Raw genomic sequence first — 16812 nt, forward strand, 5'->3', positions numbered from 1 at the left:
AAGAAACCAGTCTCATGAACCGTGCTTGTATTCCCCGTTTTCTTTGTTTTCCCCTCCAAGGAGTTCTCTTTCTTTACTTGTGTTTCTCACGCTGGCTTCTTTTTCTCGTCGTTTCTGTTACCTTACTCGGGTAAGTATTTGTATTCTAGTCGATTTACGCGAAAATCGAGTCCGCAATCTGGCACCGTCAGGTAAGACCAGCCATGGGCCATGGGAAATGACATAAGACAGGTATTTTGCTAGAAAAATGAAAGTCTAGGTAACATACTTCTCGATTTTTGTTTGGTTTCTATATTACGGGCTTGCTCTATAAGATGAATCGTGGTCCAAATTGAGTAATGCTTGTAGACTTTTTTTCGACCTAGTATCCGAATCTTATCATAGGCTCATGATCTGGAAAGAGAGATATAAAACACAAGTCTTCAAGATATTTGCAAAGAAAGCGCCCTCACCAAACTCCATAAGATGCCCAGCAGAGTTTCTTTTTTTCGGCCACGCGGAAGCCGAATGGAAAGAGAAAGAGAAAACGGAAAAAATAAAGATCCCCATCTATGCGTCAACATCCATTCCGCCCTCAGGCGCAAGGATCTTGATCTCCTCGGTACTGCGAGTCCAGTAGGCCTTGAGCTCAACCTTGAACTCGGAAGAAAGCACACCGAACATCTTCATCAACGTCGTCTGTCGTGAGTCCAAAATCTCGCCCTTCTTGCACACGGGATAGCCTTCCTGGCCCTCCATCAACTCAAGAGTGACCTTACCCTTGATCAGACGGGTAGGGACACCGAGTTTACGGAGAGCGGGCTCAATGGTGTGGCTGATAGGCTCGTCCTGTTCGACGGGGATCTCACCGGCCCGAGAGGTAACAAGGCCGTTGGGAATAGTGAAAGAGCGAGTGGCTTCGGTTCCTGCGCGGGCGAAGTCCTGGGGACGGAAGTTCTCGAAGTGCTCGATGACTGCTTCCGGCGTGCGAGAGGTGAACAGCAGACCGACGGCGCCGGCCAGGTAAGGAGTGAGCTTGTGCACGTTGGGGGCGGCTTCGCTCTCGGAGTTCTGGCCGAGGGCTTTGGCCATCACCTTGGTCTTACCGAAGAAGACTCTGTAATATAATGTGTTAGATTCAACGATGTGTGTTGGAGGCTTGTGTGTCAATTTGATATCAGATTCAGCGCTTCTTTTTCAGGCACCGTTTCCGATATGCTATTTCACGCAAACCCGGACTGGAATGTATTTCGCTTACCGGCTGTCGGCAAATTCAGTGCGCACATCCTTCAAGTAGGTATTCCGCATGTTATCGACCGAAAAGATGAAAAGATGGTCATATTCTTCAATGCATTCCCGAATGTTGGCGAATAGACGGCGGGTCTGCTCCTTGTGATCTTTCTTGACGGTCTTTGACTCGTGGACGACGCGCGCACGCTTTGAACGAGGCATGATGAATTATCTGGATGTAATTGGTGATTCAATAAATTCAGACAAGAGGTTGAATGTTTCCCCCACAGACATTTTTTCTTCGCTGATAACCGGATTATCCTTCCACCGGTCTTATCCAACGCTAGGCCAAATCAGGGACAAAGCTTGGATAATCTGCGGTGGACCCCCGGGGCCATGCACATGGAGTTCGACTTCGATTGCGCGCGCTGTTGATTTTCTTTGTTTCTCTGTTTTGCAGTCCAGTTCCAGTGTCGCCTACAGGAGACCACGCCAGACAATGCTGGACTTTATGGACTATATCCAGCTCTCCTTCGCCGAGGCGACTCATTGGAATCGGGACAACTCCTACTCATCACTCACCACTACCACTCAATGTATGTGATTATTGCTTTATTTCAGCAGCAATGCCGAATGGCCAAAATTGTGTTTGGCTAACAAATATGCGCAGCGATTCTGGATTTCTCAACACCTGAACGATTACGTGTTCACCTTTCATCGCTCTCCACTCCCCATTTTGCGACCAGTTACACCCTCGGCACTGTCGGATTGATCGATGGATCTGTATCATATCTCTTCAGCACTGTGCCATTCAACAAACTACCTAGTAGCAGTGCATTGATCCCGCTCCGAAAGATCTCCCTTGGATATCGACAAGTACAAGCTCCCACAGCCCCCATACAGACTTGGGGTTGGGATTCGCTGCTAGACAGCGTGAGCATTCCCGGATTCAAAGATGGAAAGGATACAAAATCAACAACCCCCGAAGACAGGGAGGCTAATAAAGAAGATGAGGCAAAGCGCAAAGCAACCCTTCTTCATGCCTCCCTCCATCTTCCACCCCCTACCACGCTCTACGCGCTCTTCCTGCGCAGGATCTCTACCAATATGCAGCTGTCACTAGCAGTCTGCTCGACCCAGGGACCACCGCAGTCCAAGTCTGCGCCTCAAGCCTCAATGCTGGCTCATCTAGCCCACGACACGGGCAAGTACAGCAACGAGTATCTCTTCAGCACAGACAATGCTCTGTTCGGCTGGCGCGGACTCTGGAACTTTGGCCCAGACCCTCGATACACTCGTGATGTGCCATCACGATTATCCCTCCTCTCCGCAGGCGCAGAGGCATACTACTCCCCCACTTCATCACTGATCGGCATGTCCACGGGCCTGCGATTCACCACACTACCAGCAGCGACACAAGTTCCCTCACCGCGCTGCTCCCCCACCAGCACACCAACACCCATCTCCACTTTCCCCTACACCCTAACACTAACCCTGACCCCAATAACGGGCTCCCTTTCAACAAGCTATTCCCTCCGCGCCTCACCCAATCTCGCCTTCAGCTCCCGCTTCGGCTTCAACGTCTACAGCTGGGAAAGCGAAATGGTCGCAGGTTGCGAGCTCTGGCGCCAGTCTAAGAAGTCAAAGTCCGAGCACGACGATCTCGAATGGGCCCGCCGCAAAGTGCGCATGCACGACTTCGGCGTTTCCCTACCTGGCTCACCGGCCTCCCCACTACTAGAGGACCCGACTCGTTCCGAGCCCCCTATGCGCTCTGCGACAAATAATGAGCCGGAGACCAGCGATTCCGTCATTAAGTTGCGTGTTGATCAGTCTTGGAACGTACGACTTCTCTGGGAAGGTCGGGTCAAGGAGCTCCTGGTGAGTGCGGGCGTCGGGCTGGGCCCTGGCTCGTTCTCGCAGTCGCCTTCTGTCTCGTCGGCCTCGGGCAGCGGCTCGGCCCAGAGTGGAGGCGGGGCTCCTGGGATGTCGTACTGGCGCGGGGTTGGAGTGTCCGTCTTGTATTCCTCATAGGCTGCAACTGGTTGGACTTCAGCTGTTCTCTGGGTGTATATCACTGTTGTGGTTTAATTGGTTATGTAAGGCACTACAGGGGCAAGCCTTGTAGCGATGATTACGTGTTATCGAAATATGCTTCAAAAATTGTACATAAATTCATGATAATGTACTTGACATTCCAAGCTTTTGGTCTTCTACTGACGCCTACATGACAGAGCTATTTACTCTGAATAAAGGGCACTGCGGGGTATTAGTTTCTGGAAAGAAACCCTTTAGATGCGGGCGTTGATGATGTCGACGACTGCGTGTATATTAGTATCGAGATGAACATGGTACGTTTTATTAGATCGGCATGGTCCATGAACTTACAGGCAGGCTTCAAGCTGGCACCGCCAACCAAGAAACCGTCAACATCGGGCTGAGTAGCGAGCTCACGGCAGTTCTTCTCGCTGACGGAGCCACCGTAGATGATGCGAACACTCTCCTGAGCCTCAGCAGAGACGGTCTTGCCAAGCCACTTGCGGATCTCGGCGTGGACTTCCTGGGCCTGTTCAGTGGTGGCGACCTTTCCGGTACCGATAGCCCTATATAGAAACGTCAGCTACTCGATTTCATATTACTATCGAAGCAACGAGGTGAGTTCATACCAGACGGGCTCGTAGGCGATGACGACCTTGTCCCACTGCTCCTTGCTCAGCTCCTTGGCGGCGGCGTTGAGCTGACGGGTGACGACCTCAATGGTCTTGCCGGCTTCACGCTCCTGTATAAAAAGTCGGGTATGAGCGGGATGCATTCTTCAAGCTAATAGCCGATCTTCACCCGGTGACCCACTATCGGGATCGGGACGAAAATGAGAGACTGAATAGGAATGACGTACCTCAAGGGTCTCTCCAATGCAGAGGATGACAGAGACACCACCCTCAATGGCGGCCTTGGTCTTGCGGGCAATGAACTACAGCACTCTAGTTAGCTTTGGGCTCTTTAAATTCTAGGATCTGCGGGCTCGGGATTTCGAGTCTGCGGGGGTACAAACCTCATCAGTCTCCTTGAGGATAACACGGCGCTCGCTGTGGCCGATGACAGCCCAATCAATCTTGGTATCCTTGAGCTGCTCAACGCTGATCTCTCCGGTGAAAGCACCATTGGGCTTGTCGTAAACGTTCTGGGCAGCAACGCCGATCTTAGGGTTGGCGAGCTCGCGGGTCAGGGTGAGGTAGAGGGCGGGGGGAGAGATGACGACCTCGGTAGTCTCATCGAGCTTGGCGGCATTGAGGTTGTTCACAATGTCGGTGATGCTCTTGGCAACACCGTTCCTTTATAGAGTCAATTGGGTGGTCCAGGTACATATAGGCAAGGATGGAGGGGCTGCTTTGGCGGGGTAGCAAAGCTCGAGTCAACATACATCTTGAAGTTACCACCGACGAAGAATTGGCGAGGCATATTGATGGATGTGAATGAAAATAGAGAAGAAAAAAAGATATTAGAAGGTTGAGGGATAGCTAAAGAGGAAGACTTGGGGGACCAGGAAAGTAAATTAAATGGAGGGGCAGTGAGGGCCTGGATTCTAAGGCAGCCTATGACATAATTGGTTAACTAAATAACTAAACTGAATCCGTTTACTTTTCGTCTGGGTCTGGCTCCTCTTTAGTACGTACTTTATTGCCTTGTTCGACTAGTTCGACTAGTTCGACTTTCACAAAATCCATATAGGGGTTCTCTGATTAACATCTGTTGTTCATTATTCATAACCCTCGAACCACGGAGACAATTTGAGCCAGCCTCGCCTTGAAATATCAATATCTTGTCAATCTAATTCAATTTGCACAATGAGTCAGAATAACTGGACATTGGAAACGCAATTCTGCCGGCAATCGAAAAGAATAGTAATGGCACTTGGTAAACTTACATTCATTTAACATAAGTAATTGAGTAGTGCCTCTTTTGCAGTAAAACGGCATTTTTATGCTCTAAAATGGATTTAAAAAGAGGAAAAAAGAAAAGTAAATGCAATGTATCATTTAATCAAATTCTCTTCTCTCAATCTAGCAACGACAGGCACAACGACAGACTGGGGGATTGTCATTCACTGATTGCTGAAGCTCATGTTCGGGGGCCTCATAGAAGGTTTTCTTCTGACGTTGTTCTCGAAGGCTAATGCGTGCTTCGCGGTGGTCAAGCAATCGACTTCGAATTTCATCACCGCTCATCAACTGTATGCGATATCTCTTTGCGGATGCTGATCCTCTAGATCGAGCCCTCTCATGCTTTCTAGGGACAAAGCGTTTGACCCCAAATGCCAAAAACTGGTCGCGGGGAGCGAAGTTTTTTTCATGTCTTCCATCAAGACTACGGCTGTGGGAATTTGCATGAAAATGAGGCCCATAGATTCGCTCACGGCGAACTGGGCTGCCAGTATGTTGTCGAAGCAAGCTCATTGCTGATCGCCGCTCTCTATACTTGGTCTCCATAATATCTGAGCTGTCTGTCTCAGAGCTTTCGTCAGATGGGTCAAAATTCATAGGTTCATCATTCGAATCGCTGCTTCCTTTGGGTGAACAGCCTGAAGTAGGCTCGAAATTGGTATCACTCATTCTTGTTGCACTAAATGCTGGGCTTGGTGGCACGTTGAGGGTTGCAGTTGATTGGGAGAATTCACGCGGCTCGTCTCGCTCTCCGAGAATTGTCTCGACATTCTGGTGTGGGGCTTGGAGATGATCACTCGATAAAGCTAGTTGAGACTGTAGCCCTTGTGCTGTAGATCGTGGCATATCTCCATTTTGCCCTGGCATCGAAGGATGACCTCCGGATTGAGGCCATGATGATGTACGAAAAGCTACCCCGAGATCAACTAGATCGCCCATCGGGGTCCTGGGATGCATTGTTTTTGCAGATCTCTGCATGATGATGACATCCATGGAAACCGTTTCGTAGTCGGCCTGGCAAGCGTTTCGGGCCTTGGATGGCTTTGCATGTTCTTTGGCATAGACGCAGCTCCACTCAACAAGTGGACTTTTACGCCTTTGTTCGTCAATTAATTGATTTATATGCGCGCGCCTAGTGTTCGAGGATATATTTTGGTATTGTTGTGCAGCGGACTTTTTGTTCGCCCGCTTCTGTACCATCTTGAAATATTCGGTTTGACTTAAATGCATGACTGTTCGTTCCACACGAGTCCAAGTTGCACTTTGCCCTTGAATAGGGTCTGCCTGGAAGAAAGTGTACCCTTCATAAACAGGAAATCTTGGTTCTGTGACGGAGTTCTTCAAAGAAGTTGTCTTCTCGTCTTTATCATTGAGGATAGACATTGTTCCAGAGAACAAAAGAATATAAGGGATGTAGAGAATATTGTCAGAATGTCAGAGATATATACAAGAAATATAAGAGACAAGACTAGGTAACATAGTACATACGCATATTTATCTTGTCGTTTCTTCTCGTATACAAATTTTGCCCGGGTTGATTTGAGGCTTAAAATGAGGCTGACGGGTGCTCGGATTGAAGGATGACCTCCATGTTCAACCGCATGTAACCATCACCCGGGTGCGAATTATTTATAGATATATATGTATGTATATATGTATAGGTATGCATAGATATCACCTGATTGTATTTCCTTTGTCTGTAGGATTCAGCCTCACTTGGTCTCAAGGTTCCCTTAACATTTCTGATTTGATTCTTTGATCGGAACTCAAAACCTTTGTTTCTATTGTTTCGAGTCTCATTGTTTCGAAAACAATAATCTTGATCTCAAATCCGTTCTTTGTCTACCTAAGTAGTGTTTTTACATATATGGCCTTCATCTCTCTCCCAATATTTCTCCATAACACTTTGCTACAACATTTTCCAATTGCTCTTTTTCAATCATTAATCATCAATCAATATGAGCCGAATGACTGGATACATGAGCGGCCACCGTCTCAATCCAGAAATGCCCGATAAAAGGGATCCGTATGGTATCGAACACCACCTGGGATTCGATATTACGTCAATCTTCCCTGCTGTTATAGATGTGACTGACGAGTTTGAGGATGCTCACCCTTTTCGTGCAAGGCATCGTACGTTTGGGCTCATGGCCCCACGACTGCTAGATCCTAGCACCAAAACATACCAGGAAAATTTTCAACTCGGTCAAGTTCTTCGAAGTCGTCTTGAGGCAGTCTTTGATCTACGGAGCGAGGAGAACTTTTCGATGTGTCAATGCCGGGGTGAGCTTGGTCACGCTGGCCATGGGAAAACATTTCAGGGTGAGTACGTCACCAGGTGGTCCGATTTAGAGAGATATAGGCGCGGTGACGGCAGCAAGACTGTCAAATATGCATGTCTTTGCCCGTACCTTACGGAGGGTGTGGACACATATGGAGTCATAGGAGAAGGAAGTAAGTTCACCTTTAATATCAATTCTTTGGGCATTGCTAACGGAATACAGCGTTTGGTATAGCATTCATCGCACGAGAGATCAGTGAAGGTGTTGCACACGAGGATCTTTCGCGATTTGCGATTAAGGTTCAAGCACATAGGACGCAGGTGGATGACATGCTTGAAGACCTCCCTGCACCTGAAATGGTCCCTTTTCGGGAGCCTACCGGTGAGGAGCACTATATTCCAGAAGAAGCCCTTTTGTTGATCTATCTAAATGAAAGTGATAGGTTTCCAACAGTCGACTCAATTTACACACACGGTGTATTATGGGCGATTGTGATGGACGCCTGTGTTGGCCCTAGCCCGGAGTCATTTGGCGAGATCAATACTAAAAGATTGCGCAAACGGGGGTTAGACGGAGGCGTAAATATCTATCGATATTTCTTTCCTACATTCCCGGCATTTTCGGGAGCATATCTCAAAGGCATCAACAAACAACCTGTGCTGGACGAGATGCAGGGCTGTAAGATTGCAGGCCAGTTTCTTACTGGTATAAATCAGATGGCTGATATGCGGGTCTATCATGCCGATATTTCAGTCAACAATTATCTCATGGACCAAGATCTGAACGTTCAGTTGATTGATATGGGTCAGGTCAATTTCTCGCTCAATGAGCAAGACTTTCAATCTACAGCCGGCAGAACTATCCCTTTCCAGGAGTACCAAATGAGACCTGAGCTGGCCATAGAGTATATGAAAGTTGAACAGGTGAACACATCAACTGCAGAGTGGGGTAGAGTGTACTTGCCATTTGATCATCGGGATGAAAGCTTGTGGAAATACTCGACACTCGTGTATGGCTTTCTGCATGGCTACTGGCCCTGGGAAGATCCAAGTCCCCTAGCCCACATTTGGCACGGTGAGTATAGCGGTGAGTACCGTGATCCTTTATACCGAGACATTGCAGCGAGACGTCTGAGAATGATTAACCAGGATATAACAGTCAATGAAACACTTTCACAGGACTGTCGGGATTTTTTACAATCTGCATTGTCCAGGAATTTGGATGAACGACCCTCACTTCAAGAGATGAACTCGTTTCCTTGGTTTTCCCAATGGTCTGCAGAAGAAAGTGAGTCTGGTCGTTCATTGAAAAGACCTCGCGTTGACGAATTCGAATCGGACAACGACGGACCGCGTCGCGCAAAACGCACAGCCACAGCCCAGCACTAGAGATGCAAGGATATAACATCACCCCTTTAAAGTGAGTCTTCTTTCATTTTGTAGATATTATCTTTCTTGCACAGCTTTTAGCCTCTTTTGACAATAACACTGAATGATTATGGCGGCTTTCTTTCACCAATGACGTTTCGCAATAAGACAGAACTAGATGTATATAGAAGTTATAAACAACTCCTGGATGTTGGATTTTCCTAAGGGACATATAATGAATTGGTAACGGCAAGAATATCTTTAAAGACATGCTAAAAACAGCAAGACAGGCCAAGTTTGAATGGGTAGATACCTGCCTATAACACGGAGAAGGTCATGATTATCTTCGAAGACTGTCCAGTCTGGCCTGAAGGTCATCATCACTTGTATTACCTCCACCCCCGATAGCCTGCGCAACTCTTGTCTCATTGACTGGTGCTTTTTGTATATCCGCGGGTGTTTCACCAAGCTGCAAACCATAAGTTAGTTCATAATGTCCACATTCGGATGATCGAGAGTAAACAAACCGCCTGGTTCAAATCGACACCTATCTCGTCCAGAATCTCCTTCACAATGTCTTCTCCTTCCTCTTCCTCGCCTTCCATTCCTGTGGCTTCATCGATTGCGTCGTCCATCATCTCTTGCCGTTGATCCATAACGTCGTTCTCTCGTTCAAATTCCATCGCAATTCGTTGCAATGCCGGGAGATTCATCTGTCTGTTCATACTACCCAGGAGCATTGTGGCTCCCTTCATAGACTGCATCATTTGCTCATTGCTTCGGACGGTCTTGGGGGCGATAAGAGTCAGCGCATTGATAAACAGAGAGGGGTAGTGAATAATAGCTTGCGCGTACCTGGATGCGCAGAGAGATAGCCTGTAATTGTGTGCGCATTTGATAGAATTTCTGTATGTATCTGTTTTCGCCATCCAATTAGCCAAAACGGATCAATCAACCGTTCTGAGAAACCAACCTCCGTGTCCGAACCAGGTCCTTGGCCTGGATCTTACAGGCTCCAGTTTGTCCACTTTTGGCGCTTTTCTTAATATCCTGGATCAACTTCTTCTCCTGATTCTCCAGCTTCACTCGCTCTCGGTCTAATTCGCGCTGTGTTCGGTCCAAAGCACGCTGGTGTTTGCGCAGACGCTCCGCGGGGGTCATGCGCTTCCCGAAAGCCCATTCGACGATCTGAGAAACCAGGTGTAAGTTATGTGGTCATATTCAATGATTCCAAATACAGCCTACATTCATGATTAAAGGCTGTAGTTAACGGTTGGATCAAATGGGGGTATCAGTTCAAGTACAATACAAAGTAGAAGCCTGCCCGAACAAGTACCTAGAAACAGTGACATCAATCGTGGTATTGTCATATTACGGTAACATTACGTTAATACCGGGTCACATGCACGCTAATCCCTTCTTGGACCGACGTCATCAAACTTAGAAATCATCTCTAATCAAACAAGTCAACCTTGAAAAAACACAACTTACTTGGATGGATTTTCCCCACGTTAAAATCTTTCGTCCGTCATGAGTCAGGAATATCACCCTGGTGAGAGTTCATCTTCCGGAGCTGGCTCGTCCAGATTCACCGGCGAAGAGGAATTCCCCGAAAAGAGTCCTTTTTTCCGTCCCCCACCGACCTACATGACTGTGGGCAACGGCTCGACCTCGGATAGCGCCACAGCTTTGATGACATCTCTCAACCAAGATTCTGGATATGGGGGCAGCATCGCCGATGGAAGCGCAATGGGGGAAGATTCAAATGCCGCTTGGCGTGCAGGACTGATGGAGGATCGGCCGACTCCAGTGCACACACCAACGCGTCCTGGAGAATGGAATCCCGCTGGTAGGTAGCCCTGAGGACTTGCGCCGGTGTTATTCAAACAGCAATTATCGAGGCTAACGCTTGTTTTGATGCAGCTGAACATGAGAAACAAGTGGTTGCCAGTCATGTCTCTCAACTTCTCTAGTATGTATAATTTGTCTGCTATTAATATCACCATGGGACTTCGAGGCTAATTCTAATTGTCAGCAATTCGAACCGAACCAAACTTGGTCGTGCGATCTCCCGCACTATCGATACCTTGAAGGAGCTACAAGACATGAATCGACAATGGCCTGCGCACTACCCTTCCGTGCAGAACACTCCTTCTTCTCCCTCGTTTCGTCCAACGCTAAACCACACTCATTCGGATCTTGGAGACGGCGACAGGCCTACAACTCCTCCCCGGCCGGATCTGAGACGCGCAGCTACCACAATGGGCAGTGACGATTTGGCAGAATCCAGCGCCTCAGCCCAGCGCCGTGTCCCGACTGAGCCCAGATTGATGACCCCACAGATCGCGCAGGAGTTTTCTATCTTGAAGCTTGACTTGAAGCTCGGCGCTCTTTCACAGGCAGAACTTGTGCATTCCTTGGAGAAGGCCTCGATCGCCTCGCTGCTGGATGGAAAAATCAGTCAAAGCATGAAGCATCTCCTCTCACTCCGAGACAGAATTGAGGACACATCGAGTAAGGTTCTTATTACTGGAGATTTGAATGCAGGCAAATCAACATTCTGTAACGCTCTGCTGCGTCGCAAGGTGTTGCCAGAAGACCAGCAGCCTTGCACCAGCATCTTCTGCGAGGTTCTTGATGCACGTGAAAATTGCGGCATTGAAGAAGTTCACGCCGTGCACAAAGATACGCCATACAACCGCAACGACGAAAGCACATTCGATGTTTTCCCTCTTACCGAGCTCGAGGATATTGTGATCGAAAATACGAAGTATATGCAGTGCAAAGTCTACGTGAAGGATGTTCGGTCTATTGACGAATCATTACTTAACAACGGCGTGGTTGATATTGCTTTGATTGATGCTCCAGGTCTGAATTCGGATTCGTTGAAGACTACCGCCGTTTTTGCTCGACAGGAGGAAATCGATGTCGTTGTTTTCGTGGTTTCAGCAGCAAATCACTTCACACTTTCCGCAAAGGAATTCATCTTGAACGCTGCACATGAGAAAGCCTATATCTTCATGGTTGTTAACGGATTCGATCAAATTCGCGACAAGCAGCGCTGTGAGCGCATGATCTTGGATCAAATTGGCAAGCTCAGTCCTCGTACATATAAGGAGGCTGCTGAACTTGTTCACTTCGTCTCAAGCAATGCGATTCCCGTTGCACCGCCCGCCTTCTCCGAATCTGGCTCTGGTGGTGAGGGCGGCGGTGGCTCTGATCCTCATGATGATGACGATGATAAAAAGGATCCAAATGATAAGGGTAAAGGCAAGGAGCGCGAGAAGCTTCAAGACTTCGAGAATCTTGAAGGAGCTTTGCGGCGTTTCGTTCTCGAGAAGCGCTCTCGGTCCAAGCTTGCTCCTGCTAAGACGTATCTTATGAACCTCTTGGCTGACCTTAGCTCCCTTGCCACTGTCAACCGCGATGTTGCTCAGGCAGAGCTTAAGAGAGTGACGGATGAGCTGGCAGAGATTGAGCCAGCATTTGAGAACGGCAAAAAGAAGAAAGGGGAGGTTGCAGAGGGTGTCAACAAAGCCATAGACGATTCGTGCGACGATGTTTACAACCACACTCGCTCAACCTTGACTAACACAATTACCCGTGTTTCCGATGCGGACCTTGGTGTTGAATACCCTGGTCTCCTTTCAGCTTTCCAATATGCCGAGGACTTGAAGCAAGCAATGTTAAATCAAATCGCGTCGTCGGTCAACGATTGCGAGGACTATGCTCGGGAAAAGACAGTCCAAGGAGTCGGTTTCATTCAAAATATCGGCCTCTTGCACATCGGTGAAGACAAATTCAGCCCGCTCAACTTCCGAGCGGATGCGATGTTCCGCCGCGGCCGTCGCCACACTTTTGGTCGACAGGTTGATACTGAGGTTGAACTGTGGGACTTCTTCGATGTTGCCGGTCTTTGGGAACGTCAAGAGAAATTAGCAGGAACCGGTGTCGCAATGACCGCAGTCACTGTACTTGGTGGTAGGGCATTGGGTGGATTCAGCTGGGTGGACAGCGCCCTGAGCGCCGTCAAACTCATTGGCCCTAACAACATGCGCCGGTTGTTGTTCCCTAGTATCCTCGCTGCTGGTGAGTCTATCCTATCCATTGCCCAACGAATAACATTTGCTAACATAACAAAGCTCTCTTGACAACCGCCTATGTGCTCAACTCCATCCCATCTACTCTTCCTCCACGCTTGTCCCGAAAAATTGCCGCAACTCTTGCTGAAATGGACTATGTCCACTCAAATGCCAACCGCATCTCGGCCGAGGTTCGGCGCATGCTGCGCATGCCTGCCGGGAATCTCCAGACCTGTCTTTCTCAGGACATCGAAGATCTCGGCAGGCGCAAGCAAGAGGTCACCAAGATCAAGCAGGAAAGTGAAGTTGCCACCAAGTATTTCTCCAACTTGTTCCGTGACAGCAGCGAGAATCGCCGGTCCGTTGAAAATCTGGATCTTGATGCTCCCCTGCCTGGCGGCATGGCTGCGGCCATAGAAGCGTAATTTTCGAACCACCTATGTACAACCACTGATGATTCCTACGATATTTTTCTTCACTTGCCCATCCTTTCTTTAATTCTGTGTCTCTCACGTGTACAGTTTGCATCGCTTTGTTCTCCATTCTCCAACATCCATCCTTTTTATTGCTGTGATGCCTCTACGTCGTTTCTGCCTAGGGTCCCATCTTGCCTCCCCGGCTTTCATTATATTCCACGGCGTGTTGGCATGCACCAGAAGCAGTCTATTTTTTACCCAAGATTCCCACTTGAAATAAGAATGCGTCTCTGTTTGAAACGGTTGCTTATGGCCTCAAAATGAACGTCTGCCTCTCTCGTCTTGAACAATTAAATAGCTGAGTGAAATTTTAGTTCAGCTCGTCCCAGGACAATGTACTATTATGTTCATACTTTCGTTTATTCAAGTATAGAGCTTGGTGCTCTTATACTCAACGCAATTGAAGGCTTCAGATATCGCCTAAACCAATAGAAAGATCGAAGAAGGCGCCATTCGCAATGCAATGCCACGCATGCGCCGATGAAATGAATGCAAAAAAAAAAACAAAACCTCCAGGCTCCATGGACATTTGGACCCATCCAACATCATTCATCATCGACCCGAACAGGATGTTTCCTAGTCCTCCGCCCAGAGGCCCATCCAAGATCTTCCAGCTCCCGCACCTCACCAACAAGCACGCCTGTGCCATCAGTATTCTTCGTTTTGCTGGGTAACTTCCCAGCATTCTTGAGAAACTCTGCTCTCATGGCAGCAGCATCGGGATCCTCATAATCCAGCTGCGTCATTTGAGGCTCCTGGTTTTCTTCGTCTTCATCCTCGGTGTGAGCCGGGAGTCGATCGTTCAGGAAATCGAATTTTCCACCACTGAGCATGGATGACAGACTCTGTTCCGCGCGGCCGTTACTCTTGGATTGCGAGTTGTCTCTGGTCGGGTGAGCGCTTTCTAGTGCGCTGCCAAGACCGTCGTCGTTGAGTGTATCGATTGAGCTGGCGCGCGAGAGAGGATTGGGGTTATCCAGCATTCGGGTCGAAGACTGAGACGTGGCGCGGCCTAGAAGGGGCTTGCGCTTCCGTCGGGGTGGATTGCTTCCGTCGATATTGGTGGTGCTTTCAGGCTGCTGTCTTGACTTGGCTGCTCGGGCTTGCTGAAGAAGCCCACTCAATGCGGTGTCCAGTGCAGATGGACCAGTAGTGGGTGCTGGATCGCCATTCGGTGTGGGCTGCTTTGTGCTAGGCTCCTCTGTGGCTTGCTTTTCTAGAATTCTGGCCGGGGATGGAGATTTAGATTCTGTAACAGATGGTTTTGGTGCATCGTCCTCGAAACCGTCCCCCACGACTGTTGCCGTTTTCTTCGTAGCTCCTTTCACGGAGCCTCGTCCTTCCGGTCTGTCGTTCCTTGTAGACTCAGAAAAGCTGTTGAGTGGTGAGTCTGTTTGCCGCTCGTCAACAGTTTTGTGTGGCTGCTTTCGCTTGGCAGAGGCAGGACCGAGGTTCTCTGCGCTATTGGTATTTTGGGAGGTCTGTCGGCGGACAATATAGGGATCAAATAACTTCTTTTGGCCACTTTGGATGGATATCCAAAGCCAGTCAGCAGACACTGCTGGGACTCCCCATTCCGCTGTATGGCGCAATTTCTCCAAACTCGCGGTTTGGGGGTCATTGCAAATGAGAACGGATGCTTTGGGTGTCAGGAAATCTCCATATGTCGCGCCCATCAACTCTACCAGTTTGCGTAGGTGCAACAAGTCAATACGCCCAAAACCGGTGGAGCAAATGCGCATTTCAGGAAATCCTTAGTCCGTTAGAACCGCCAAATATCGAAACAATAAATATCTCACTCACCTGGTATAGGAAACTTCGGGAATGGAGTGCTTGCCACATGAGACTCTGGTGGAACAAAAGCGCGGGCATCAATACACCTCTCTAGCCACATCTCTGTCACAACCTCACATTCAAAGGCCATGTCATCCGTGGATGGAATCTCAGACCTGGGAGTTTGGTACGGCACCATGATGAACAGGCCGTGTCCTATTTTCGGTATAGTGGGCCTCGAAAACTCGTTCAGTGAATCTACCAACTGAGCTCCATTGTATGTAAGATGTTCGCGCAAAACCTTGGTCTAATGAGCAAGTTAGTCAGTTTTACATCAAGATCCGAATGTGAGGACAAACCTGCTTGGAAGAGAACCCATGGATGAAGAAATATGTGGCGTGTAGGAAACCATTGTCTTTCGCTGGGACTGGGACTGACGACTGGCGAGGCTGGGTGCTTTCGGAAAACGTAGTCTCGCTGGCAAACGATTTGTACGCCTGTATGGTAGGTTTGGAAGCTTCAGGCCGACCTTCGGTGCCCTTGTTATTTCCATTTGTCCCATTGTTGTCGAATCCTGTTCCAACAATATCACCCCAAATGCTTTCGTTTTGATCTACCAGCTTCATGCTTGCAATCCTGCGCAGTTTTCGAGGTCTTGGATTCAAAGAATTTTCTTTGGTAGTAGTGCTTTCTCTTCGAGAAAGCGCTCTCTGTATCGGTAAAGAACGGTTCCATGCCCCGAGACCCTGCTCTTCCGGTGCTACCAACGGATGGTATTTATTTTCATCCAGAATCATGCCTCGCTCGATGCTGTCGGTAAACCATTTCACTGAAACGACCTTGATATTCCATTGTGTCGCAAACTTGTATTTCTCGCCGCTCGAGTCGCGCGCAATGAGATGTGACACGGTTTTGGTCAAGTCTTTTCGATATTCGGCTCCATTTTCCTCTGTTGTCTTCTGCATGTACGCTCGGAAGGGCACTGCGGCGCAATTATTAGCAGGGTTCTAAGTCCAATTGTGAAAGACCAGTCGACTCACGGTCTGAGAACCCAGTGATACAGATTTTAAGGCCATGTAAAGTTGCCAGTCTATATTGTTTTTCCAGCGCCTCTATGTCCATGTCCTCTCCCTGTGTCCATGACTGTCGTACGGCCTCGATCCATTCTGGGTTCATTGCCAACACATCGTTGCGCTCTCTTGCAACAAACTTGTATTTATCGCTGTTTGTGTCACCCACAAGCAAATGGGTAACATCCGAGGTGAGGTGGATGCTGTGCATTGCTCCCATCTGCTCCGCCATTTGGGTCAACGGGGTCTGGTCAATAAGAACTCCGGTCAGCCTAAATGTTCTCACGAGTCTCTGGAACTTTGGTATGCGATTACCCTCCTCTCAATTTGTACTGAGGTAAAGCAAATGACTACGCCCGTCAAGGGGAAGTCTTTGTCTATACCATGACTGATTAGCAATGCAAGTTCAATGGGAGGAAATGGTCTTCCACGTACTCGAAACAGCCATCCCTGCCATCCTTCATGGTCGCAAAGTAAAGACTGCTCCAATATCGCGTGATTGGCGAGATAAACTCTTGACTTGTTGTTGATATTGTCTAAACCATGCATTCTCGTCCCGCGCGTTTTGCGGAGATTCGTGGTCACGTGAACATAATGTCCCTTCGCATATTA

General features: G+C 48.5%; 8 protein-coding genes across 8 annotated transcripts; 3 read left to right on the forward strand and 5 right to left on the reverse strand.

Moving 5' to 3' along the window:
* Positions 1-549: 549 nt before the first annotated feature.
* Positions 550-1431, reverse strand: N7529_002609 (ribosome assembly factor MRT4; the record flags this gene model as incomplete). The annotated part of the gene is made up of 2 exons (XM_057238137.1): positions 550-1096; positions 1238-1431. The coding sequence occupies 2 exons, from the start codon at positions 1429-1431 to the stop codon at positions 550-552; spliced, it is 741 nt and encodes a 246-aa protein (XP_057100748.1).
* Positions 1432-1708: 277 nt separating this feature from the next.
* Positions 1709-3243, forward strand: N7529_002610 (mitochondrial distribution and morphology protein 10; the record flags this gene model as incomplete). The annotated part of the gene is made up of 2 exons (XM_057238138.1): positions 1709-1805; positions 1880-3243. 2 exons carry the CDS (start codon positions 1709-1711, stop codon positions 3241-3243), a joined length of 1461 nt encoding a protein of 486 aa, XP_057100749.1.
* A 257-nt stretch (positions 3244-3500) lies between these two features.
* N7529_002611 (triose-phosphate isomerase TPI1) lies at positions 3501-4934 on the reverse strand (the record flags this gene model as incomplete). The annotated part of the gene is made up of 7 exons (XM_057238139.1): positions 3501-3529; positions 3598-3812; positions 3876-3988; positions 4106-4180; positions 4262-4541; positions 4631-4785; positions 4884-4934. 7 exons carry the CDS (start codon positions 4932-4934, stop codon positions 3501-3503), a joined length of 918 nt encoding a protein of 305 aa, XP_057100750.1.
* Positions 4935-5270: 336 nt separating this feature from the next.
* On the reverse strand, positions 5271-6533 carry N7529_002612 (uncharacterized protein; the record flags this gene model as incomplete). The annotated part of the gene is made up of 1 exon (XM_057238140.1): positions 5271-6533. One exon carries the CDS (start codon positions 6531-6533, stop codon positions 5271-5273), a length of 1263 nt encoding a protein of 420 aa, XP_057100751.1.
* A 575-nt stretch (positions 6534-7108) lies between these two features.
* Positions 7109-8820, forward strand: N7529_002613 (Protein kinase domain-containing protein; the record flags this gene model as incomplete). Its single annotated transcript, XM_057238141.1, has 2 exons — positions 7109-7604; positions 7655-8820. 2 exons carry the CDS (start codon positions 7109-7111, stop codon positions 8818-8820), a joined length of 1662 nt encoding a protein of 553 aa, XP_057100752.1.
* Positions 8821-9139: 319 nt separating this feature from the next.
* On the reverse strand, positions 9140-10050 carry N7529_002614 (ESCRT-III subunit protein DID4; the record flags this gene model as incomplete). The annotated part of the gene is made up of 4 exons (XM_057238142.1): positions 9140-9268; positions 9327-9654; positions 9773-9987; positions 10045-10050. 4 exons carry the CDS (start codon positions 10048-10050, stop codon positions 9140-9142), a joined length of 678 nt encoding a protein of 225 aa, XP_057100753.1.
* A 279-nt stretch (positions 10051-10329) lies between these two features.
* N7529_002615 (mitofusin) lies at positions 10330-13306 on the forward strand (the record flags this gene model as incomplete). The annotated part of the gene is made up of 4 exons (XM_057238143.1): positions 10330-10648; positions 10723-10771; positions 10835-12888; positions 12942-13306. The coding sequence occupies 4 exons, from the start codon at positions 10330-10332 to the stop codon at positions 13304-13306; spliced, it is 2787 nt and encodes a 928-aa protein (XP_057100754.1).
* Positions 13307-13902: 596 nt separating this feature from the next.
* Positions 13903-16657, reverse strand: N7529_002616 (uncharacterized protein; the record flags this gene model as incomplete). The annotated part of the gene is made up of 6 exons (XM_057238144.1): positions 13903-15110; positions 15161-15437; positions 15490-16112; positions 16171-16498; positions 16552-16577; positions 16636-16657. 6 exons carry the CDS (start codon positions 16655-16657, stop codon positions 13903-13905), a joined length of 2484 nt encoding a protein of 827 aa, XP_057100755.1.
* Between the last annotated feature and the right edge of the window lie 155 nt (positions 16658-16812).

Source organism: Penicillium soppii, assembly GCF_028829465.1.
Source record: "Penicillium soppii strain IBT 18220 chromosome Unknown utg000003l, whole genome shotgun sequence".
NCBI classification, from domain to species: domain Eukaryota; kingdom Fungi; phylum Ascomycota; class Eurotiomycetes; order Eurotiales; family Aspergillaceae; genus Penicillium; species Penicillium soppii.